Source organism: Rattus norvegicus, chromosome 13 (assembly GCF_021556685.1).
Source record: "Rattus norvegicus strain SHRSP/BbbUtx chromosome 13, alternate assembly SHRSP_T2T, whole genome shotgun sequence".
Lineage (NCBI taxonomy): Eukaryota > Metazoa > Chordata > Mammalia > Rodentia > Muridae > Rattus > Rattus norvegicus.
The window spans coordinates 85,121,500-85,148,127 of NC_141546.1; the positions used below are offsets into that span (position 1 = coordinate 85,121,500).

The 26,628-nt window shown below is 44.6% G+C and overlaps 2 protein-coding genes across 4 annotated transcripts in view; one reads left to right on the forward strand and one right to left on the reverse strand.

The window, feature by feature from the left end:
- Sh2d1b (SH2 domain containing 1B) overlaps window positions 1-10,846 on the forward strand; it is a 61,904-nt gene extending 51,058 nt beyond the window's left edge. For all 3 annotated transcript variants that reach the window (XM_087581457.1, XM_087581456.1, NM_001430810.1), the window contains 2 exon segments: window positions 3,171-3,333; window positions 4,673-10,846. In XM_087581457.1, the coding sequence (XP_087437583.1) occupies window positions 3,171-3,333; window positions 4,673-4,710 (201 nt within the window). In that variant the 3' untranslated portion in view covers window positions 4,711-10,846.
- Window positions 10,847-17,932: 7,086 nt separating this feature from the next.
- C13h1orf226 (similar to human chromosome 1 open reading frame 226) lies at window positions 17,933-26,018 on the reverse strand. The gene is made up of 3 exons (NM_001190459.2): window positions 25,964-26,018; window positions 22,245-22,572; window positions 17,933-21,377 (listed from the first exon to the last, which is right to left on the reverse strand). Exons 2-3 carry the CDS (start codon window positions 22,559-22,561, stop codon window positions 20,882-20,884), a joined length of 813 nt encoding a protein of 270 aa, NP_001177388.2. The 5' UTR covers window positions 22,562-22,572; window positions 25,964-26,018; the 3' UTR covers window positions 17,933-20,881.
- Between the last annotated feature and the right edge of the window lie 610 nt (window positions 26,019-26,628).

Below are 26,628 nucleotides of genomic sequence, written 5' to 3' on the forward strand. Positions count from 1 at the left end.
GCCAGCCACTATGGCACAGGACTTTAATCCCAGCCACTGGGAGGCAGAGGTAAGCAAGCAGTTCTCTGAGTTGGAGGCTAGTCTGGTCTAAAGTGAGTTCTAGGACAACCAGGGCTACACAGAGAAACCCTGTCTGAGAATTGGAGGAACCAGGTTCCCCCCTGACCACCCCCCCCAAAAAAACCCTGTTGTTGAATTAGAAAACTAAACCGTATCCCAGGGTGGGAAAGGACAGAGCAAGCGGGAAGAGGCTCAAATGTTCAAAAGTCAAGCATATCCACAGCTGTCTGAAAACAGAAAAGGAAACATGAAACAACTGTATGTGGTAGGGACTCCTTTAGTTTGTCTGATTTACTGTGACCTCAACAGGGAAATGTCTTTGCTTCTTTTGAATTTAGTTATCTGCTCTCAGAAGTATAACAAATGTAATGGAATTCTTAATTACCAACATAAGATCTGAAAATACATTCTGAAAAAGATCTCCAATATGCCTTTGTTCACTGGGAATATCAGAAAGATTAGAGCACACGACAATCCCTAAAATACTTAGGCATCTATTGTTGCTTTTGCTGTACAGGACATCCTGGAGGCAACTGCTAAAACTTAATTTTAAAATTCAAACAAGATTAGTAATTAGTACTTCACAAAACTTAATTGTCTCATTTGAATCATTAAAATATGGTGGTACAATGTCTGCCATTTGACTACTGAATTACTTAGAATTAGTTAAAGAAATATCATGCCTTCAACTTGACTTCTCAAATAGCTTTGAATATTTTTGAGATTATAATATATAATTAAGTAGTATGATATAATGAAACTGTAGTGTTGCCCCTGCCCTTTCCTTCCTCCAGACACTCCTATAAACTTTTTTCTTTTCTCTCCTTCAACTTATACCCTCTTTTGCTTAATTTGATGTAGGAAGATTCATACTCCTTTTTTTTTTGTTTTTAGTTTGTTTTGTTGTTTTTTTTGTTTTGTTTTGTTTCTCTGTGTAGCCTCTGCTGTAATGGAACTCATTCTGTAGACCAGGTTGTCCTCAAACTCACAGAGATCTATGTGCTTCTGCCTTCCAAGTACTGGAATTAAAGGGTGCACCACCACTGCCCAGCCTCATGGCTTCTTTTCACATTGTTATTACACACACACACACACACACACACACACACAGACTCACACCCAGGCACACACATGTGCACACACAGGTACCACACACCTGCCTAAATACATAAATATAACCTACTCAGTCTGTGTTATGTCATGTGTGGCCTGAACATGACATGATCAAAGATGGTACCAATAGGCAACCAATATGAGCGAGGGGAAGGTCAAGAGGTCTCGGTAATACATAAAGAATCAAGGCAACTAAAGGATGCTGGGAGTGGGAGGAATGGTTTTGCCTAGGAAAACCACACCCAGCTGGTTATTGGACGCCAAAGGGTCAAGCCTGAAAACGATTTTTTTTTAATAAGAATATACATCTGTACACTGGATGTGGTAGTTTGTGCTTGTGATTCTAGCACTTAGGAGGAAGAAGCAGGAAGATCAGAAGTTCGAAGTCATCCTCAACTATGGAAGGCATTTAAGGCCTGCTTGGGCTACACGAAACTGTCTCAAAAACAGAACAAAATTATACATAAGTGTGTGTGTGTGTGTGTGTGTGTGTGTGTGTGTGTGTGTGTGTTTCAGAGAGAGAATACAGGGGCATACAAATAAAACATATAGAGAATAGGGATGGAGAATATATGGAAATTTTAGTTTTACCGTGTTTCCAATTTATCTGCCTCTGAAATTACCTCAAAATAAAATGCCTTCTATAAAGTACACTATTTTGAAATATAGTTTTCTTTTTCTTGTGTGACTGGGGAACTCTGAATATTCCTTCAGAATCTGTCTTGTCCCTGTTCTGAACAAAATGGGGAGCTTCCCTCATAGCACATAACTCAGCTACAGAAGGGCATGTGACTAGGGGCGGGTTTTGCAGTCACATTGGTGGTTAGAGCCAAAGTGGCCCCATTAAAGGAAGGCTCAGGGAAGCACTCATATCTCTGCTATGGAGGTTAGGCATGCACTTCTGAAAAGCTCCTTCCAACCATCCAAGCATCTCTGTTGGCCGGTGCTAGAACCATAGAAACACCACAGTGATGATAAAACAAAACAAAACGAAAACAAACAAACAAAACACTTACAAAAGAGCAGGGGAAGAAATTCTTTTTGTTCTTAAATTCCTTTTGTAGGATCCTACCAGAAAGGAGGATTTTCCTTCTATTTTACTTCTAGCTGCTAACCGGAAAACAAGTCTGAGGTTTCACCCAGTCACACCTGTCACACTATTCGCACGCAATATAAACTGGAACTTGTTTCTCTTAACTGCGCCCGATGGAGAGTCCACATACATCTTATCTTATAGGTCAGTCACATATTCTGCATTTTTTATCAGGAGTCCCCTAACTCTGCAAAGGTTAGCAACATGGCAGAGTCTGATGTAGGTCTTCAGGACCATTTCCAGTGGCTAAAGAACCACTCCAGACAAATTGCCAAGGATGGGGCTTGCTCAATACAGAGGACCTCTTAAATAGAAGTCCTCTTTGTACAGAGTAGCTGGGATGAGAGGTTCCTCTTCAAAATGAGGAAGCTCTATGAGCTACAGTTGGTGAGAGCACTCTGCCTGAGTCACTGGCCTCTTAATTTCTGCTTGTGGGCTCTGAGAAACAAGCTCCAGAACCCACTGTTCAAAGACATGTTGCATTTTATCCAGGGTTGCACAATGAAAAGTAGCCTTCTTCTCTTTTTTTAAAATTTAATTTATTCAATTTGTGTCCCAATATCAGTCCCCTGACTCTTCCCAGTACTCCCTCACCCAAATCTTCGTCCATTCTCCCCTCCCCTTCTCCACTGAGGGGTCCTGCCCCACCCAGCCTCTGCACCTCATGTCCCTGCTGGACTAGGTGCAGCTCCTTGCAGAGGCCAAACAAGGGGGCCCAGATAAGGGAACTGGATCCACAAGCAAGCAACAGACTCAGGGATAGCCCTTGCTTTAGTTCTTGGGGGACCTGTGTGAAGACCAAGCTGCATTTTCTGCTGTATATTTGCAGGGCACCTAGGTGCTATATATTTGCTCACTCTTTGGTTTGTGGTTCAGTAAGAGGGGCCTTCTTATGTCTTTGCAGACTGAGGCTGATGTTCCAAGAAAGATCTTTCCAAACCTAGAAGAATTAGTCTCCAAATACAAAAAGCCAGATCAAGGACTGGTGGTTCACCTTTCAAACCCAATAATGAGAACCGACTTATGCCAAAAAGGGAGAAGATCGGAGTTAGAGCTGAATATTTATGGTAAGAGACCTGACGCAAGGTTAGAAGCACCTCTAATCCTATATTGGGGGATAAGACGAGGAAGGTCTTTGGGCAAAAAGCTGACTTTGAATTCATTCTGTGACTGTGTGCAGTCCTTTCAAGTTTGGGAATAAATCCACATGTGGACAGGTTTTCACTGAGAAAATCATGTCAAATCCTCTACCATGGCTTATCCTGTTACATTTCCCTCCATTTTTGCTAAGCACTCATTTATAAAATGATCAGAGACAAATTATTTCACACATATCCTTAAAGTATGAAGCCCTAGAGAATCATGGGGGATGGTCAGTATTGGTGAAGCAAGTCTGTTCACAGAACTCTCAGGTCATATTACAGGCTTGCCCTCACCTTCCTCATCTACCCATTGCACTGCACTTTGAAAGGATCTAGCATCTGCCCATGGAGGTAAATTTTGAATTAAATGCAGATACCAAGAGATATTTCTCTGTATAAGGTTTCATGCTGCATGAGAGGGATTACAGTTGCCTGTGGGCAGCATCTGTGCTGACAGCACATCTGCTAACCGGGGAAAAAGGTGAGGGCAGGGTTCTCAGGGAGCCTGCAAGCATCCATATCCACTGGATTCATTGACCATGAAATCAGGTGAGCTCCAGGCTAAAGGGAGACCCTGTTTCAAAAAAATATGGTAGGTGAAACCTGAAGAACAACATATGAGGTTAACCTCTGGTCTCCACACACAAAGGTACCCCTGTGCACATGGACCTGTACACACATGACTAGACACACACAAAAGCATTAAGGAAAATAAAGCATAAATGTGTCAAAGTCAGATGCTTATGCAAATCAAGATGAGTTGGTGATAGTGGTTGTTATGGAGATGTTGTTGTCTGCACTTTAATAAAGTGCTATGAAATCCCTGGGAGAGAAATCCAAATTCTTAGAGAGAGTTTTCCCAAGACCTGGACATGGGTCTGAGCACATCTATTTTGCAAGCATGGTCAGACGTGGTAGAGTATGTCCCAGGTACCCAGTTTAAAAATGGGAAGTGCCTTTCCATGACTGAATTCCTCCTTCCCTTCCTCTTTTCTCCTTGGAACAAGCTTCAAGCAGTGGTACTCTGAGGAAGGCACAGGATTTCCATTGGTGAAGGCAGATACTGAGATGTAGAAACTAAGGTTCCACTTGTCACAGAACCCCTCTTTGGCCAGGAAAGCTCCTAGTGGCACTGTAGCCTTGGAGATGTCTCTCTAATGTGGCATGGGCACTGCTCTCTGCCTGCTCTACTTTCCCTCCAGTGGGGCTGGCTGATGGGACTTCTCGGTCTGAAATGTCATGGCGGTCCTTTGCTTTTCCCCAGAGAACACCAATGAGGAGTATGTGGACGTCCTGCCTTGAAGACAAGGATATCGGACAAGGCAAGCTACAAAAGAGACGGCTCTGCTCTCAGCTGCCACATGGTCAAGTGTGAATCTAAAACACCAATTTCTAGTGGGCCACTGCGACCCTCTGATTCGGATAGCAAGATCTGTTCTGCAGCCTTGGAGGAGCCATTTCCCAGACACCCGCCTTCTGGTACAATCCTCAAGAGGCCCTAAAGCCACTACTTACTGACCTCTTACTCCCCTATCTTGAAACTGGACAGCCATAACCCAGTCTCCTGTCTGGTTAGAGGCGGCTGGCCTGCTTCATGGTTGACAGCTTTCAACAGGACAACGGGAAGTGAAGTTTCACACAGCAAGCAGAAAGAGTACTCAACAGTGACGTCAGAGCTCCCATCCTGTGACTGTGACTTTAGAGAAATCACCCCCTCGTTCTCAGCTTCTTCATCTATTAAATAATTGGGTGATGCACATGTCTTGGACCCTCCATTGAGCCTGGTTCTGTCAGGCAGAGCAGGGGTCTGAGCAGCAGGATGAGGACCTAAGGATACTGAGAGGAAGCAAACATGTCCTCCCGACCTGTGAGGTCGTGGTCCTGATGGAGGTTGTGACCCACCCTGTAACTGCAGGTTTTATCACATGAGCTCCAGTTCCCAAATAATGACTCATTGGCTTGTTATTTATGAATTAATGTCTAAACCTTGAGCTAGAATTCTTACATAGATTGTAACTCAATTAACCCATGTATTCTATTCTATTTCAGCTACATGCCTGGTTACCTCTCCTCAGTACCTTTCACTTCCTCCCAGACTTGGCGGTGGGAATCTTCCCTTGCCTGATTATTTCTCAAAATTCCTCTTTTTTCTCTCTGGTGGTTTTCCCGCCTTAGTGTGTTGGCCATCAGATTTTTATTGACAGCGGATGCTTCTACACAGCACACAGGAGATTAGCCCTATGCTACCCGTGTTCCTTTCCTTTCAGCCTGAACTTGTCTTCTGTCTCGTCTTTCCAAGGTTTACCTTCTGTCCAACCTTCTTCTGGCTACATTTTCCCACATTCCACATATGCAGCCATCACTTTGCTAGCTCTGCCTTCTGGTAAATGTGATTTAAAATATTTATTTTTATTACTTTTTTGGTTAACTTACAATGTAATGGTGTCACTCCAAACTTTTTATACCTATAAATCATTATACTCTGGTGTTTCTGTTTCATTGCTTGTTATCATTTCTCTTTTTTTTTTCATTTTGTCTTGTTTTGTCTTGTTTGTTTGAGGCAGAATCTCAGTTTAGGCCAAGCTAGCCTCAAACTGGAGGCAATCTTTCTGGCTCAGATCCGTGCTAGGGTTACAGGCACAAGTGATCACGTGTGACCAATCCTTTCTTCTGTCTTGACCTGCCCCAAGTTTCCCACCTTGCTGGGACCCCCTGTCCCCAGAGAGATCCTCTTCTGCTTATATCCCACGCCTTCTCTGTTCTCCCATCCCCATTTGAGCTCGTCCTGACTCATCGTCCACTTTTTAAACTCTGACGTCCTCCATATGTACGTATTTATTTGCAGATACTGATTTAAATCTAGATATTGCATATAAGACAAATGTGGTTTGTCCTTCTGAATCTGACAAATTTCACTTAACATGATAATCTCCATGCCTGTCCATCTTTCTGTGTGATTACTATAAGTTCATTATATATGTGTACCAATGTGCGGCTAGTTTAAAGATGTTCTTGTATGGTTGGTTCTATTCCTGCCTAGGTTCTAAGAGCCATCAGAGCATGGCTGTGCCCAGCTTATGGAAACAGATGATGCACAGAAATGTACCCTCCCTGAACATAGCAATTAAGGACTGAAAGCATTTTTCTGAAGGATTGGTTGAGGTGACTTTAAGGTCCCTTGAATTTTTTGGCTAGTTCAAATGTTAAACTAAAAGCCGTATGGTCATGTAACTCAATGGTAGAGAACTTGCTTAGCATGTGCAAAGGCCCCAGAGTTCAATCATGAGCACATATAAAATAAGCAAAGAAAAATAAAAAGAAAGTTAATCAAGGTCTGGTTAGAACCCAAGTTCTTTGCTCTACATCTGAAGTCCTAGCTACCCAGGAGGATTAAGTGTTTAAGATCAGCCTGGGTTGCTCCATTAAATCTTGGCTATTCAAAAAGAGTCATCATATCTCCACAGACCTATCCACTGGTGAGTGAAAATGAAGCCATGACTGCTTCAAGGTAATTGGTAAAGGGAAAGTTTATCGTAGACATGAGGGAGAGAAATACCACTGTCATCTGGAAGGGGCCAGGCTCAACCAGGCCAACAGACTGAATCAGGCCGTGGTGGTGGAGAGGATCAAGTGAGGGAGAGAAGAGGGAGGGAGCAAGGAGGCTACATGGGAACCAAAAGGTCAAGAAGCAGGAAGCTCAAGAGCCTGTAGTCAAATGTCTGGGTTTATATAGAAAGGAGGAACCGAGAGAAGGAAGCCAGTCCCTTGGCTGGGAAGTGGACAGGTTGAGAAATGCTCAGAGGACCACAGAAACTATGTGAGTCTCTTCCTAGTTTCACTGAGACACAGCGACATCCCTTCTTAAGAATAACAAGTAATTAAACAAGGCAGTTAGCACAGAGTTTACATGTTTAGTGCATTTTATTTTCAGACTGTCCTTGTCCATTTTGAAGAAAGGAACTCCAGACTTCCAGGCAGTAAAAAAATTTTGTCACTCATTGCCCCAAGATGGGCACAACTGTGAATTGTGCCCCAGGAATCCCTTCACTACTACCAAGCAGAGAGGTAGCAAAATGATGAAGCCATGTTCAGGGAGATGAGAGGGAAAATCCTGCTGGACTCTTCAATAAAAGATGCACAAGGGGCAGGAAGCAATCCTCTCCCTGAGATTCAGTTCCTTTAGTCTTTCATTCTGTGGTACCAACAGGTTTCTGGAGTTTGCAGTAATCCTTTGCTAGGAAATATAATCTCTGACTATTTCTTGAGTAAACTGATGAATGGACAGGTCTTTAAAGAAAGACATGATCACTCATCCTGGATAGCCAAGATTTGACACAGCGCTTTCTACATTCCTAAGTCCAGTCTTACTCTGCAGTTCAAGCTGCATTTGAACTCACCGAAATCCTCCTGTCTCTGCCTCCCAAGTGCTAAGATTATAGCTACATGCCACGTGCTAGAAGCAATTTCCTCTTCTTTTCTCGTGTTAAGGGTTGTGTGACGCTTGATCCCAGTGACTTTTGCTGTGCTTGCCACACAGCCAAAACCAGTGCCTGATATCAATCTCCTGCTGGAATCCCTGACATTTTTGAAAGATGTTGAATATATCATACTTTAAGCAACTGGAAACTTTGAGCATATGTCACGGGAAAAGACCATATTAATATTATTAATAATATCATTATAATTATATCTAAACCATATGTAAGTGTGATATAATTATATTAGTATGTTATTATGTAATTATCATAATTATTAATAGCCATTGCATGTGTTTGAAGTGCTGTTCTGTGAAGGACGTGTCTCTGAGTATGATGCCAAACTGCAGAACTCAGACCAGTGGCTAGGAGTTTGAGCAGAGCAGTTTCATTCAAAGATAAGAAGATGGCTGGATTTCCAACTCATCACTCTAATCTCTAGTGATCACAATGGGAAGCATCCGCTGTCTTTTCCCCTCTCTCTCTTCTTTTTTCCTCCTCTCTCTCTCTCTCTCTCTCTCTCTCTCTCTCTCTCTCTCTCTCTCTCTCTCCCTCTCCCTCCCTTCCTCCCTCCCTCTTTCTCTCCTCTTTGTAATTAGGAATGAAAACTTGAGTTTACCCATTCCTTAATTTTTAATTTAATATCTGCACCAGTCTATAGAAGTATTTTAGTTTACTTCATTTCATAAGCTTTCTTCTTTCCATTCCTAATTTCCCTTGTAGTGTTCAACTCCCCTCATGGGAGCCACTTCTATATTTTTGATTCAAGGCATTAGATGTTGTCTTAGGGTTTCTAATCCTGCACAAACATCATGACCAAGAAGCAGGTTGGGGAGGAAAGGGTTTATTCAGCTTACACTTCCACATTGCTGTTCATCACCAAAGGAAGTCAAGACTGGAACTCAAGCAGACCAGGAAGCAGGCGCTGATGCAGAAGCCATGGAGGGATGTTACTTACTGACTTGCTTCCCCTGGCTTCACTAGTTGAGAAAATGCTTTACAGTCGGGTTCCGTGAAGGCATTTCCACAACTGAGGCTCTTTTTTCTTTGATAACTCCAGCTTGTGTCAAGTTGACAAACAAAACTAGCTAGTACAGATGTGGATATAAAATACATGGTACTGACTCTGGACAGGTGTCTCTGGCATTTCTGTACACAGCATGATAGTATTCCTTCAATTTTGTTATTACTTTGGTTCCAGAAATAGTGTATGGTTGATCCCACAGCTTTGAGTGTACATCTTGTTCAGTGCCTCTATCTGACATGTCATGTTCTACAGTGTGTGTCTGTCACGTTTCCTCATCTGTTTCTCTAGAAGTAGGCATTAAAGTTGGTTCCAACTTCTGCTTCCACAAACAGCACGGTGATGTCAGTCTTTCACAGGAGTCCTAGGGAACAGTGAGGAGTTCTCTAGACCAGATGGTGGATCCATGTGCTCATATTTACTACGTCATGAAGCTTTTTTTCCCTTATGCTCTGTGCTTTTCTGGTTCTTGTCTAGGAAGGAGCTCTTCCCCACTCCAAGGTCAAGGAAAAAAAATGAGTCTGCATTTTTTTTTTTTTTTACTGATTTTTAACTGATAGCTTCTGCATTTAGGGGTTAACAGTATAGAGTCTTTCCCCCTTTTCACTGACATATATCTAGTGTCCAGAAAACCTCCAACACATAGTAGATAATAAGTATCTGTTGAATAAATGATGAATTTAGGCTTAATTATGATATCATCAGAGGTAGAAACCTAAATAATTAAGCCAGTTTCATATTTTAATAGTAGGAGCCCTATTAATTAATAATTTATCTTAGTAATGAATGTTAAGTACTATATCTCTCCTCCTACTCAGATTTATGTCCCTTTCATTATACAATATCACAATAGTCTTAGTACTCTAGCTTGGTTATATCTTACATCTTTGCCTTAATAAATTATGGCTTATTGCCTGCATTGTAGGACAAGTTGCCCTCAAAACTATCTTGGCTATTCATCAATCTTCCAACATATTTTATGTTATATGTTAACATGCTCAAACTATTGTGGTAGAATTTTGAATGAAACTGCCATTGCCTTATAATTAGGAAAGAAATGGGCAGCCTTGGAATATTTCACTATACATAAATATACTTCCTACATTTACCCAGTCTTTTCTGGTGGTTTGTAAAGGAGTTCCAAGCTTTTAACATACAGGTTTTGTATACTCCATTGTATTAATCCTTTTCAGTTACCATATATTACATCTTATATTACTTTTCTACTAGTCTAATAGTAGTTGTAGAGTTTTTCTCATTTGACTTACTTGTTTACCCATTGGCTTTGGGTTTGTCTGTGTAAATTTCTTGTGGGGTATACTTAATAATATTGGATTTTCTTTTCAATACTGATCTGTCCTCTTTCTAGGTTTACTTCATAGGCCAGGGCCCCTACTCTACATTAAGCCCTGGTCATGATAATGGATGCACTTGTTTTATGTGCAAAATTTTGGGGGAATTGTGGTAGTTTGAATGGGAATAGTTCCCATAGGTTGATATGTTTTACTTCTTGCTTCCCATTGGTGGAACTATTTGGGAAGGATTAGGAGGTGTGGCTTTGTTGGAAGAGGTGTATCACTAGGAGTATCTTGATCATGGTATTTTGTCACAGCAATAGAAAAGTAACTTAGATAGGAATGCTTAAATTTTATTTTCAATTTAAGTATATTGTTACAGGTTTTTAGTAAACACTTCTAATCAAGGTCATTTTAGGATTTTCACATAAACATTTTGAAATTTACTGTGCTATTTTCTGCATTTATTGAGATTAGCACATTCCTTATATCTTCAATATGTTATAAAGCTTGGTCACTAAAATGAATGAAATAGGTATCAAACTATTCTTGCATTGCTTAACTTGATGTATTATGGTTTACTAAACTATTAAATTTAATGAGTTAATATCTGAGGTTTCTACATTAAAATTCACAAAACTGTATTTGTTGCTTTTCCTGTTACTGGAAGGATAAACTATTAGACAGAAGGAAATAAACAGGAAAAGGGACTATATCAGCTCATGACTTCAGAAGTTACTTTATCAACATGAAAGAAGTGGCCATGGGAGGGTGTCACGATGCCAGTGTCTTGGAAAATGGGAGCAGAACCAAAGCTGGGCAATGACCCTCAAAGACTCTACCAGCCAGGATCTCCAACCTTCCAGAATAGTACTACCAACTGGGGACCAGGTGTTCAACACATGAGCCTGGGGCTGGAGAGATGGCTCAGTGCTTAAAGTCACTGGCTACTCTTTCAGAGGACCAGCGTTCAATTCCCAGCACTCACGCAACAGCTCAGAAATGTATTTTAGTTCCCAGGTATTTAGGATTCAATACCTTCTTCTGGTCTTTATGGGCAGTATACATGCATGTGATATGCAGACATGCATGACAGCAAAATCACTCATACACATAAAAATTATATTAAAAAATAAGGCAGATCAACAAAACACATGAGCCCATGGGAATGTTTCAAATCCAAGCCATTATACAGCAAGTAAATGAATGAAAGCCTTTCACCTTTTCCTAGCTGATCCTTTGAGCCTTTGATGGAGAGAAGCATTTTGTCACCAATTACATCATAAAAATTGGTTTATTATATTATTTTACCAGTGTTGACTTTTTGGTTTTGCAGTGATTTTTTCCCACTGTTTTTCACTAGTGGTTGCCATCTCATTTTCATTGACATGGTATCCTTTTATTATTTAATGCTCCTTTTGCAACTACAAGCATACCTCCTTCATTACTGTGTAATTTCTATCTTTTTTTTATATTGATCAATTCTATCTTGGGCATTTCAAAGCTAGTTCATTTATATTCATTTCGAGTCATGGTCTTGCTCAGGCTGGCCTCAGACCACGGCACTCCTCACTGTCCTTTTGTTTTCCTCTTCCCTCCTTTTCTGCTATGGATTGAGAAGACTGAGTTTAGTGCTTTAAATATGAAAGCTCTATTGAAGTGTTTTGGTTTACCCAATACTCATTCTGGCCCGTGTTTCTGTTTTTTTCCTACAATAATGTAAATATATCAATTGCTACAATTTAGCAAATCCTCGTTTTCCCTGTGACCATCACCAATACCACCTGGTTTTCTGGTATTATCTAAAAATCAGCCCACTCGTTTTGTATCCTTTATCACTTAAATGACAATTAACCCCTGAGACAACTACCCATCCTTCCTTCTTATGCATCTCAAAGTACACAGCATCCTCCTGACCTATTACTAGTCTTACTAACGTGTTTACTGCAAGGAAATTTTTGTTATTTTAGCACATTTTTAGTATCCCCATTAGAGCTGTTCTTTGAGTGGTAAACCTTCTTTTTAGTCTTAAGTCCTTTATAATGTCTTTTAGATTTTATGCTTTTCAGGCATTATGATTGCTGACTAAATAGCAAATAGTAGATTAAAAGCTCACAATGTAAAAATGCCGTCACTGTCTTCATTCCTTTTAACTTTGTGCATGAGCATCTTACTGAGAAAGCATACTAACTGTATTCTCCTTCATAGATGAATATTTTTTTCCTGGAAATTTAAAGGCTGGTTTGTCTTTATAATATTAAATTTCTCTTATAAGTTTTTAAAGTATTCTGTCTGTCTCAGCTCCCACCCCATACTCTCTCTAACTCTGTGCATTGTTGAGTCTCAGGATCTCAAACATTTGGACACCCTCAAATACTATGTAGCCGAGGCCACCCTGGAACTTTCTACGCAGCCCAAGCTGGCCTCAAATTCCAGATTCCCTCATTACAGGGCTTTATGACTATTCCAGGCACTACAGTTTTAGTCAAAGGCTTCCTTCCCACCATTTTCTCTTCATCTGGAATGTCTAGTTAAGAAGTGTCATCTCTCTTTTTTTTTCCCCTCTCCACAAACTACCTGTGAAATGATGTTAGTGTAAATACCAGTTACTCTAGGCAGAGGGCAGCATTTATTAACGCCTCTTATTCTGTCATGAAAAAAAAAAAAAAATCTTCCTTTTGTAGAAGGAAATTTGAAACTGCGATCCTAAATGAATCCACACGGGGTCAGCCAGCCATCAAGAAAGCTAGTACCATGAGGATCTCTTTTGTTCGTTTTGTTTTGTTTTCAAGCACTATTTGAGTCACCATGGTAGCTGCAAAACCTGACCGATTTCCTTGGCTGGTATTTGCCCAACAGGACTCAGTGCCCAGTTAAATGCTTGAACTTCAGCGCTGATAACCAGGTAAGTGCATAAGCCAGCCCTCCCTGAGTCTGTAAGTGCTCCTGCCTCTCAGCTCCACCGTCTTCTGCAAGGGGAAAGGCTTACATTTCAGAGCAGATTTTCACTAAAGCCCTGAAGAATGGATGTTTTGTGGAGACACTAACAGTAGCTTCGCTATTAGCTAACATGGACAGGGGGGCAAAGTCTTTAAAATCTCTAAAGTTTTAATCTGGGGCCTAGAAGACAAGGATGCGGTCTCTTACTTCAAAGCATTACTGTGGGGGCTCCATGAAATTCCTGGCACCATTTAAAAAACACAGTCTGCTGTTCCCTCTTCTGGGAAAACCAAGGGGGCAGAGAAAAGGGTCTCTAAATTCCCATTTTGAATGAATATTCAGTGTTGAGGGAAATCCCATGTATCCTTGAAGGTCGAACTCAAAAAGATATTCCTAGGCCATGACCAGTTCCTGGAACCGTTCATTAGACTGGTGCGATAGAATTGCACCGAGTTACGGAAGGTGGCAGGGAAGATGAGGGACACCCACGTCACCCCCCAGCACCTCCTGCACACGCACGTCTGATAACCTCAGCCTTCTGGGGCTCACTTTGCTTTTCATCAGTTGTAAGGTTCACAGCAGCCGACCCTCTGCCCCTTCCCCCAGTGCTGCCAAAAATAGTTCCTCCAGAGACGTGAGAATTGACGGGATCACGTGCGTCGGTTTTTCTGTGACTATGCGTGTCTGGAAAATGGGCTTAATAAGATTATGGCATTACCGAGAAATTCAAGTAGAGCATGTGTGCAAAGCGATCAGGACAATTGCTGGACTAACTGCCAGGAGCTTCGGAGATAAAATTAAGCAGCACTGAAGGCCTGGGATGGCAAGCAGGATTACTGAGAACTGAAGATGGTCTAAGTCACGTCCAAAAGTGCCCAGAGCCTTGGGGAGAGACAGAAGGATGTGCTACTCTGCAAACCACGTGGGGATACACGACCACACGGGAAGGGGTGCAGTGGGGCTTGAGAGTGGCTATTCCTCATACGTTTAAGTGTTTGCATACTTCGCCCCGACCCCCTAGCTCATGGCACTATTTGGGAATATATAGCTCAGCCTGGCCCAGAAACTTGTGACCTCACATTCAAAGCACAAAAAAGTGTGGGAACAGCGGACGGAAACACAGGAAGGGGGAGAACCATTGGAAACGCGAAGGATGAATTGTTACAGCCTGACAAAGTCACAGGAAAGAAAGGAAGGCACAAGTGTGGCCGAGGCAGCGGTGGTGGTGAATATCTGTAATCTTAGCACTTGGGAGGCTGAGACAGCAGGGTTGCAAGTTCAAGACTGGCCTGGGCTATGTAAGTCAAACCCCAACTCCGAAAACCAAAATGAAAACAAAGGCAGGGAAGAGATTCTGAGTGATTTGGGGTCCTGGGGCAGAGATGGAACGGCAGCATAGAAGCTTGGAACAGTAGGTAGCTTGAGGCTGGGCAGAGGATGACCTAGAGTACAGAGAACCATCTCACTTTACAGCTAGGCCCCAGACCTGGTCACAACATACATACTCGCAGTCGCTGACCAAGGCCCCTAACCCCACTCTTCCTCGTAAGCTGTAATGCAGTTGCTGCCCACGCTGGCCAACACAGCATCTCCAAAAGATGAAGGGCCCCCACCCCCGCCAAAAAAAAAAAAAAAACCCAAAAACAAAACCTTACTGACTACAGAGCACCCTCCCGCTCTGCTGTCTGTTCCAGACAGAGCACCCAGGACTAAACTAAGCCAGGAAGACTGATCCGAACAGTTTCCCCAGAACCAGGAGGCGCCTTCGAAGATTGGGTCTGTCTACTGCAGGCGTGGGATTCAACATCTAGTGCTGACGTCGCACGCTGGTGGGATTTTACTTCCCTCTGCCTGGGAAGTCCAGGCTGCTCCCTTGACGACCCTTCGGTGGCTGGGACAATCTCAAACTTCCTGGGAGGCTGTGCATTGGCCCATGGTGTGGGCTGAGCATTTGGATGTGCTTAAACACCAGATCGAGCCAGCTCGGATTATGTAAGAAGCACAAGCTTAGGACTGATAAGGTGGCAAACAGGGATGTTTTAAGGAAGAAGGTAGCTTAGCAGATGGCACTGAGAACAGCTGACTGTTGAAACGGTAAAAGGAGAATAAAAAAGCTGCCGCTTATTGGGAGGGTTTTATTTGTGGGCCTTTTTCTTTCCCTATAGCAAAGGAAAACACAGGCCACGTTTCCTGCTCCGTGTTACCCACATAATCTTAAGCAACTCCCACGGGAGAGAATGCAGTCTGGTGTGTTCGAGTTGGTCCTTAAATATTTCTTCAAGCCAGTTTCCTTGTTTGTATTAATAACCAAGTTTCCTGGGGGTAGAGCTTCCCCAGGCTCCCTTGGGCTGGGCTATTCATCATGGCAGCAGCTGGAGATAAGCTGGACACAAAGACTCGTGTCTCAAGAGGGCCGGTCCCTAGATACCGAAAGTGGAGGAATTTTCTCATTAGTAAGAAGTCGATGGTGGGAAGACTGGACTTTCATCATGGGCCCCTGGTGCAAATGTCAGCAGGGAGGAAGGCTCACCGGAGGGGAAAAGACCTCCATGGGGATTCCACTGGACAACTGGAACTTTCTGGAGTGAGCTTTCTTGAGAGATGAAAAGCAGACACACCACTTATACTTAGGGAGGTAGTGCCCACATGCTCAGTCTGCGCTTCTCCCTACTCCCAGGAGAGCCACCGTAGTGGTGGTGGTGGTGGTGGTGAGGTGCTTCATGTGAGGTGTTATAAACGTGGGAGGACCTTGTCGGGAGCACTGCTGAGTAAAGCCTAGGTAACCTAGAGGGCCAAAATCTCAGAGATAATCATGGCCAGGCTGGGCTTGGAAATTCAGAGGTTTGGGATGGCAGGGAATGAAGAACATCTTAGCATTCACATACCTCAGAGGGATTCCAAAACTGGTGAGCAAACTGACCAAAGAGGAAAGTCTCTGCGTCTGGGACAGCATCTGGGGTGCAGGCTTGGAAGCACTAACTCTATTACCTTTGAATATCACCTGGGGCTCCCTAGCAGCTTTGCACTGACCCTGCAAACCAACCAGAGTCCTCAATAGCCTCCACTAGACTGCCAGTGTCCTTTAGCAATTGCTTGAAACCCAGGGGAAATGGACACCCTTGTAGCTGAAGTTAATTGGCCCGCTTCGAGTGATTCCCTCTGTGCTCTAACACATCTTGTTAGCATAGTACCTACAGGAGAGACACGGCATCCTCATCCATTTTTAAGAGAGGGCCCTGTATTACTTGTCACCAATGTCTGAGTAAAAATACATCTTCCCCCTCTAGTTTCTAGACCAGTTTAGAGGACAGCACTGAAAAAGTGTCATATGCACGCCCATTTCTATACTTAAAAATTCCCCTACCTTTTTTTTATAATCATCTATGCATACTTGACTGTAGGCAATAAAATACAATAAAAACGTTGCAAAATGGTGGGACTCAGGCACATTTTAACACCTGATTGATGACAGAAGCAGAACCCAAAGCTGTCCAATAGGCAAGGTCACCTAAAGAACAGTCACCACAGCACAGACTTAAAGAAAAATGTGCTATTGTATTTCCAATGCCTTCCCCATGCATGGAATACTGCTGGCTTGGTTTTGTGTTACTCCTGCTTTCTTGGAATAACCTATCTGTGTACACAGTGAAGAAAGCCAGCTAGCTTAGAAAGCCCCATTTTCCTTTTTTTTTTTCCTCCACCTTTGGGAAGACATAATGAGATGCAGAAAAGGTCAGAGACTTCCCCTTGTGTAGACATGCTCATGACACAGAACCAGGGAGCCTCTGCATGCTGACTAAGCCTGGCTTAGTCACGGCAGCAAAGGTCTAGACAGAAAGAACCCCATCTTTCCCCCCATTGGTAATGTGAATGGCTGCGTGAACACGACAGATGTCCCTTTCCCTCTGGAGCTTCCTGCTTCCTCTCTATCTTCTTCCTATTAAGAAAGTCAATAGACTGGTTCTGTAAAGCATTGGTTCTTGACTTTCCTAGTGCTGCAACCTTTAACATAGTTCCTGTTTGTGGTGACCACCAACTATAAAATTATTCTCACTGTTACTTCATAACTGTAACTTTGCTAGTTATGAATTGTAATATAAATATCTATATCTTCTGACGGTCTTGGGTGACCCCTCTAAAACAAGGGTTGCGACTCAGGTTGAGAATGCTGTTCTAGAGCAATGATTCCTCTGGATCCTGAGATCTGACATTTATGGCAAAGTTCCTCTTTAAGTCATATTCTCTCAGCAAATGACATCAAGAGCTGTCCCAGTTCAAAGCAGCCATGGGAGCAATTTCCCAAAAGTCGACAGCTTTGGGTATTGTGCTGATAGCTACTGCAAGGGAGCTGCTCTCCCTGTGGGAAGAACACACCCACGAGAATGTTGTTCCATCCATTTGTGGTGGAAGCAGGCTATGGACCCTAGGGTAAGTTCTTCAAGGAGGAGCCAATGGGCATTGTGTTTCCTTACAGATTTCCCCCAAGAAGGGCTGGACATGTGCACGTCGTACTGATGATATAGAAACAGTCATATATGGAGATCTTTACAGCAGCCAGTTATACATAAAAGGTGGTCCATCTTAACTTGCCCTTATTACTCTACATGTCTCAAGTTGGGGGTTTGTTTGTAGAACCCCCTCCTCCCCATCTCCTCCATCTCCCTCATTCCTCAGTCTTGCTGGATTGCGAAGCAAGAGGTCATGGCTCTACACCCACCCAGGTATCCCTCAGGAACGTGGGACTCTAAAACTCTCCACCAGTCAGGAGGAAAACAGACAGGCCAGCAAGACACATTCATCATTTTATTATGCAATTTCCTTCTACAAGAAAAAAAAATCTCTAAAAATATAAATATGAACTCTCTAAAAAATACTCAGAATAGAACTATAATCTTGTTCTTTCCAACAGGAGCCAAACTTGTTCTTTAAAAGATGATGGATTAAAACACATGTCTTCATATCTCTCAGAACATTCACAGATACATTTCTAGAGAGAAGTGTGGGTGGGACTAGGGAGGGGATACCTTCTTTCCATGTTTCCGGAAGCTCACTTTGTCCTCTATCAAGGTAAAGCTATGGGCTGAATAGGGTTATACAATGAGGCTGAAAAGAAGTGAAGAGAAAAAGGCCCCAAGACCCCAGCTTCTTTAAACAGACATTGAAGTCAGACCCCTCATTCTTTCCCGTTAGCCCACTTCTGTGCCACGTGAGCAAACTACCCAAAGGTCAAACCCCTAGAGGATCTAGATTCACTGTGAAGGTTGCTGTGCTGTGGTCCACACTGCTGAGATGATCGGTGAGCCTGCAGGGGTCACTATGAGCCTGCAGGGGTCACTAGCTGGAAGAGCTGATGTGGAAGCCCTCAGGAGGATTTGTTCCTGCAGGGCAACACTTAGCCCCTTAGCACCAGGCAATATCCGCAGCATCTAACAAGGCTCAGGTTCAGAGGGCCTCCTGAGGTAGCAGCATCATACCTGTAGCAGGGAGATGGCCAAGATCCTAGCAGTTGATGCGGGCACCCATGGCACCAAATCCAACAACAAGCATGAAGTCTGAAGTACTCAGAAGATCCCTCTTTAGGGTGCTTCAGACAATATGGTGGGATCTCTGGACTAACCCTGGGCCTGAGGGTATCAGCAGTATCCTGGGTGCTTAAGCAAGCCAAGCCTCATGCTGTTGGTCTTAGGCAACTACTACCTAGTCTCTGAGGAGGTCCTAGAGAGCAGTTACCTGTTGAACTTCCTATTAGAGGAGCAAACCAAGATTTTGATATGGAGAGCTTGGATTACAATGGACTTGTTCTCTGGAGAATGCTTAGACTTTCCACCCGACAGCCTGGACCCTCTGTTTTGGGTAATACTCCACATCACCGTGGGAAAACCCACAGGTTCTCAAATGCTAGCCCTAAGGACTTCTCTGACTTTAGGATCAACGTCACATCCCTGAAATGTTCTTGGAGCGAGGCACATGCGCTACATATGTCCTAACAGTCCTGATAGTCCAACCGTGCCTTCAGATGCCTGGCTGAACAAATTCTCATCTGAGAGGAAGAGATGGGAGTCTGCAGGGGACATGGGATGAAGCCTTACTTTCTGTGACAACGGAAGATGGGGTGAGAGAAGAGGGGTGGAGGGCAGAGATGGTCGAAGTCATACAACTGCTTAAGCAGGTGTGTGAGAAGGAAACCTCCATCCTAGGGATCCAGCTGCGGGAGTTAGCTCAGATGTCTGCTGGTTGGAAGGAAGGCAGCACACCAGTGATGATGAACTGGGAAGTGAGACCTGTGTGCCCCAATGTCACAGATGGGAAGCCAAGCAGGCAGAAAAGGGAAGAGCGCTGGAAGTAGGGCAAGAGGACTGCTGCATGGCCTGCCCTTGGCTGGATGCACAACCCATAGCCTCCTTGTGGGGCTCTGGTCTCCTTGTTCAAGAATAGGGATTCCTCTTCTGGCTACAAAGGCCCTTGTGACTGGGATTACTACAGAGTCTCCTGGCCACAGGAAGACAGCATGATAGGGTCCCTAAAAGAAGAGAGGGATACAAAGCAAATTAACCTGGAAGGCAGGAACCAGGGAAGGGTTGATAAGTCTTGTTGGGTCCTTACATAGATCCCGGCAGAAGCAGAGGAGGATCGCCATTACCTGAATAAAAGACAGAGGCTCGAGGTGTCTCTGGGCAGACCCGATGCTGCAGGAATTCAGGAAACTTCAGCACAAGCACAAAGAAGCAGTTTCACCAAAGACAACTGCTTTGCCTCCAAAGTCCTCACCACACTCCAGTCTCTCACATGCTCCACCCTGGCTCTCACACATACGGTTCCCAGCTCCAGGCACTGCCTCATTCTTGGTGTGGAGTGGCCTGAAAAGCTGCTCTGACTCTCGGCAATGCCCTTCTCAGTCCTCACCGTTCTCTTCCCCGTGACCTCTGCTCTTGAAGGACCATTCTGCGTTCCCACGCTCTCCTCTCTGAACATCAGAACGCTCTCTGCTGCTTCTGCAGGGGCCTGCCTACCCATCTTCACATGCACATAGCAAGGAATCCCAGCAAGGCTGCCCATACCATCATTCCCAAGTGCCTATCATCACCTAACTGGATGAAAAAAAAAACCCTGGAAACCCTGGGTGACAAGGCTCAACCTTTGAGGAAGCTCTCAGGGCCTGAAGCCTCAGAAGCACCTCCTCTGACATCAGGCCAGAAGCAGAGGAAAGATGATGGCTAGGGATCCACACTGCTCTGAGGATGAAGGGACTATAGTGAGACTGTAGTCAAGGTATCACTTTCCAGGCCAGACCCCATTGTCAAGCCCAAACCTACCATTCTTCCCTAGCTGCCTGTATTCCCTTCAAGGCAGGGAGTCCCTGGACCACTATGGAAGAAAGGGACAGGATCGGGATGGGTGGTTGGGGAGGTCAAAGGACAGACAGGTGAAGAGAATTCCTGCTAAATCCATCCTCCTGTGGCCCTGTGGGTCAGTAGGAAGCTGGAACGAGACTGAAGGAGGATGAGTTCCAGTAGCCAGCAGCCAGCAGCCAACAGAGGAGCAGGATGCAACTGAGTCCCTTTGCCATTCTGCAGACTCCTTCATTGGGACAACGTGTGACCATCTGGTCCTATGACACTTCAGATAGAGACTGGGCTCTGCTGTGCCTTCCAATGAGGAAGATGAGGGCACGGCAGAGTTGGGCTATGTGTGGCAGAGGACAAAGTGAAGAGGATGTTCAGCAGGGAAGACAAGAGATTCTACTCAAAGGACAGCAGGTCTGGGTGAAGGCCCTCATTTTCAAGGCTGGAAGTCCGTGCCTGCAGAGGGGGGCTGCTGTTCTCCCAGGACTCAGCCAGGCTGATGGGGCTCAAGCTGAGCTTGAGGCCATTTCTCTCAATGGGGCCAGGGGAGGAGGATTTCCTGCCCTCAGTTGCCTTTCGCTTGGATTCCTCCTGGCTGTTCTTGTGTATCAGGTCAGGTACCAACAAGGACACCTCACCATTGGGTAGAGCCTCTCCCTTCTCGCCCATCCCAGTGGTAGACTCTGGTCGTGAAGTGTCTGCCGAGACAGGCTGAGCAGTGGGTGGAGAGTCCTGGGCCTGTCCAGGTGACAATTCTGTCCCATATTCTAGATTGCTTAGGACGGGCTGTGACGAAATCAGCATGTCCTGGGTGGTCTTCAAGGCCCGAGGGGTTCGCTTCCGAGTTATGGGAGGTGGAGGATCCAGCAGAGGGAAGGCTTCTTGGACTGACCTGAAAGTCCATGACCATAAACACTCAGGCTTTATGGGTGATTGCATGCCAGTCTACAAACACTCTCAATTCTCTGCTCCAACTGCCCCTTCAACCACATACCACCTCCGCAGCAAGCGTTTTCTCCATTGAGGGCTTGTTCTGGGTTTAGGCTGTAGATCTTAGCAACTTCAGCCCAACAATTAGCCATGGGGCTGTTCTCTCCTCATTCAGTGTGCTCACAGTGGCACAAAGTGTTGCCTCTGTGCGGCTGGAGAAAGACTCCAGGGAGCTGAGTCATTTCAGAACCCAAGTACTGGGTCCCAATAAGGGCATATAAAGTTCATAGGCATAGGTGTTGGAATGAAGGCCCAGAAAGGAGCTATGGGATGGAGAGAAGGAGCTACATCAGGCTTCTCCCTCTCTATCAAACATACAGCAGCAGTGACAAGGAATGGCTGACAACAGAACCCATGTGGAGAGTTTCTGGGTGATATCAGGGTTCAGATTCAGTTCCAAATACTAACTTTCTGAACTTGGGCCATCTGCAAATGAAAATACACCTAAATGATAGTAGATGGTGGGTCACATCTACTGTCCCAGGAAACTGAGACAGGAGAATTGCTATGACTTTAAGGTCAGTCTGGACTGTGAGTTCCAGGCTAGCCTGGGCTACAATGTGAAACAGAGCTAAAGACATGGTACCCAGGTAGGAAGTGCTTCTCTAGTCACAAAGGCTGAAGTGGGCTCTCATGAACTCAGGCCTGTCCCTGTTTTTCTTGACAAATGTTCACCCCGTCCTTGGGCCCAATCTCTCCTGTATGCACTGTGGTTTTGCCCATGTTCCTACCTCTACAACTGGGATAATAGTGGGTCAAGAGGACTCACCTTTCATCCTCCAGCCAGGGTCCACAGGCCGCGTCTTCCCCACCAGGCATCTGGGCCTCAGCAGTCTTGTTAATCTCCATCACACCCACACTGCCCAGGCTTGAAGACTCCTTTCTCCGCAGGAGGTCATTGACCTTGGCCCCCACAGCTTTGCCCAGATTCCTAAGGTGCTGGCTGCTGCCTACCCTCAGTCCTGGTCCTCCTGGCTCTCCAGAACCAGGGGTGATGGTGCCTGGTGCTCCAGGTCTGGACAGGTGGGGGAAGGAATGGCTGGATTGGAGCTTTGGGGTAAGGGTTGTGTTCAAATTCTCAAACATGCTGTGGTCAACTGTGAACAAAGAAAGAAAGGGGGAAAAAAGAGACCCGCGTAAGTGGAGGGGAGTAGGACTCTGGACTCTGTCACTCAGCTTTCCTGGTTTTGCAATACACCCAAAGCTTATCACTCCCACAATTTTCTGGAAGCTTCCAGTAAAGATGCTTATAAACTTTCCAGGTTTTTTGGTAGTAGAACAGGAGATCAAACATTCCGGTTGTTCCCCACCCGGGTTAATCAGTGAATGGCTTCTGTCATGAAAAGCCAAGCGTATTCCTTTAAGCTAGCCTCTTCGACTTATGGCTTGACCTTTTTGGCCTTGGTGTCACCCAGGCCCTTTGAAGCAGAGAGAGAAAGGGGATGAAGCAATGAAATGTGACTGCTATGAGCACATGCTGTGCTCTCTGTCTCAGGCACTGGGTCCAAGGGGCTGCTGCACGAATGAATGGCAGATGAGGATTCTGGGTTGGGAGCTGCCTACTGAAAGCCTCAAGTGTTACACATTCTCTCATGGAATATGGGCCAGCAGCTCCTAAGTGGAGCTTCGGAGGGTAGGTGAGCTCGTGGACACAGAGGCTAGTCAGTCAGTCAGACCCAGTGTGTGGCACATGGGCAGGAACTTGCTGTTGGTGAAGCACAAATGTCCTGAGAAATCCATGCTCATCTGTTCCCTGTGAGAGCCTAGTGAAGGAGCTCATTAGGTTAGAGAGAAGCTCAGAGTAATGGTGGGCCTTATGTCAGAATACGAGTTACTGATTGACTGGAATTAGAACTCAGGCCTTCTGATCCAGCATTTAGGGCTCTTTCCTCTACCTGGGTCACGGGATAGTGATGGAAGACCATCCCTTTGGGTCCTGTGTATGGCTCGAACAGTGAGTTTGAGTGTTACCTTCCTGAGAGGGAAACATTCCCAAGGCCGAGGCCACACTTCATGCATCTTTTGTATTTGTATCTTCGACGCCATGCTTGGGTCTGTACATAGCAGATACTCAATGAGTACCTCAAATGAACTGCCCACATTCACTTTGAATTATGAAGGACAAGATGGTAGCCCTGAGGTCTGTTGAAAAGTCTGGAGCTCCAGGTTCTGAGCTGTGCTGCTCACACACTGTGCCAGATAATTTCATTTCACTTGACACAGACTAGAGTTACCAAAGAAGAAGCCTCCATTAAGAAAATGTCTCTCTAGGACAGGACCGTAAGCAAGTCTGTAGAGCATTTTCTTAATTGGTGATGGATGGATGGTACCATCTCTGGGCTGGTGGTCTTGGGTTCTATAAGGAAACAGGCTGAGCAAATCATGGGGATACACCAGTAAGCAGCATCCCTCCATGACTTCTGTGTCAGCTCCTGCCCCCAGGTTCTCACACTGTCTGAGTTACTGACCTAATTCCCTTCAGTGATATCTATGGATGTGGAGGCATATGCCAAACAAACTCTTTCCTTCCCAACTTGCTTTTGTCACAGTGTTTTACCATAAGATCAGTAACCCTAACTAAGACACACCAACTCCTGGGCATCTGTATTCTCTCTGAAAACTCAGCTACATTATCAAAGTAGACAGACTTAGAACCTGAGTTGTCTATGGCCACTGTTGTCTATCTGTCTCTGAGCTCTCACTGTTAATATGTCTGTTAAGGGTCTATCTCAGGAAGCCTTTCCTAAGATTGCCTGAGGCTAAGTCCTTACGTTCAGTCTCACTTGAATGGTACTGCTGAGCTCCAGGCAACGGGGGGTGGGAGGGGGTAATGCTTCACTTTCTGTGACTTGAGTTGAGAGATCCCAACTGGGTCAACCACCTAGACAACTTGTATTTGAAGTGTCCCTGGATAGCAGGGAGAAAGCCATGCAAAAGAGAGTCGGGACAACCTCCCTGGTCCTCACTCTGTTCCATAGGCACATTTCCTCTATGAAATGTGGGCTGGTAGCTCCTCAGGTCTCCTGGGGTGGAGCTACAGTGTGGTGAGAAGGATATATCAGGGAACTGGAGACAAGCTTCAAGCTGCCAGGACTCCAGAAATGCACCTATCACAGTGGGAGAACTCTCGGACTACCCCACAGCTGCTCCTGATCAGCCCCTTAAGAGTGTGTCTTGCCATGTTACCCACTCTGACATAATTTCCTATCATGAGCCCAAATCGTTCTCATTGTCTTTAGTTGTGGACTCTGACAGTTAGCAGAGGTGATTTGGAAATCGTTTTCACTATCCCTCCACATCCAGAAAGCGCACAGAGCAGAAAGGAAGTGCATGCAATGCCCCATGGGTGTGTGTTAGGAGCAGGAAGTTCGCTACTGTTTGTTCCACCTCATATTTCTCTAGCGGTTTCCTTATATTTTCAGAGCAAGCACACTTGTTTTTAAAAGCGGAAACACCCAAACTGCCCATCGAAGTGATCTTTAAAAGAAGAGCATCCTATTAAATGAGGAGCATCTATTCCTTTCAAAGTACACCCTTAACAAACAGCTTAGATGATGTCTCATTTGAGTTTCCTGTACTACCTCTCTACTTCTTATCCATAAGGTCTATGAAAGATTCTGAATTGCTCAGTGATTTAAGGTGAATCTATTATATGCTTTCCTTATCATTACCTCAAAATTTCTGAGAAATATATCTACATAATAGAAATATATCTACATAATAGAATGGGAAGCCCCCTTAAAAAGGGCTACAGACCCTTAAAGTACTCTTATCAACTACAAGGCCTGGTTTACGATCTTTCATAAGAATAAGCAATTAATAAATCAGTTTAGCTGAATTTGACTTTTATGAGAATTATTTTTTAAAGCAGATTTATTTAGTGTGTGTGTGTGTGTGTGTGTGTGTGTGTGTGTGTGTGTGTGTGTGTGTGTATACACTGTTGCTGTCTTCAGACACACCAGAAGAGGGCATCAGATCTCATTACAGATGGTTGTGAGCCACCATGTGGTTGCAGGGATTTGAACTCAGGACCTCTGGAAGAACAGCTGGTGCTCATAACCACTGAACCATCTCTCCGGCCCTTATGGGAATTCTTAACCACATCTCAGTGATGACCAATAGTATGAGGACATCACTCAGACTGTCTCCAGACTTGTGAAATCAGTCTCAGAAGGCACACAAGCCCTGTGGCAGTGCTTATAAGGTCAGGGTAGAAAAACACCCATCTTCTCTGCAAAGCTGGCCTCTATCTTGGGCTTCTATCGTCCCCATGATGAGCCTCTTTCCTGCTGAAGAGCCTCTCACACTCTGTCCCCTTCAGCCTCAGGACTAGAATCTTGGTGACTGAGAGAACAATGATGAGGATATGAAATGTGGTTGGATCCCAGATGGGAGGACCCCCCAAAAGCACCCCCAGAACATGCACATACTCAAGCAGAGAGGGCCATCTGGGAAGATATGTCATCCACAAGAGAGAGGGAATCTTACCTGTCCGAGAAAAGGGCTCGAAAGCAGGTGGGAAACAAATAAGAAAAAGACACATTTATGTAGTGAGCAACCACTTTTGGAGAGGTATTTCCTGTTTGCACCATCAGCAACAACTCATGAAAAAGACTGCTACACAGGGGCACGGCGAAACCCTGGAGAGCCAAGTTCCCATGAACTCTCCGATATCTAAGTCAAAACAGGCTTATGATTTCAAAACAACTGAAAGACACTGCTGCAGCCTTTCCAATTTCCTTCCTGACATTCTGGGCCCCTTTTACAAGACCTTCATATTCCTACTTGGCCACAGGGACACTTCTAAGTCCCTTGGGTCCTGTGCTAATAGCTCACATCTATATTCTTTTCACATGTAAATTGCTAGACTGTGGTCAGGAAGACATTCATACACTCTACCTCAGTCTAAAGCAACTGTATGGAAAAGCCACGTGGCAGAGGCTGCCCATTCCACAGGCAGCTGATGGAGAAGGGGATTCAAAATCACGCATCCTGACTCCCATGAGCTTCCTTTACACCATGGTGACCTAAAAAGTAATCAACAACCTCAGAGGCACCAACATAGCAAAGTTCAATTTACACTATAAACATTCTAGCACTCTAAACCAATCACTGGGAGAAACAAGAGGGAAATCGGTTCTCTCATCCCCTCA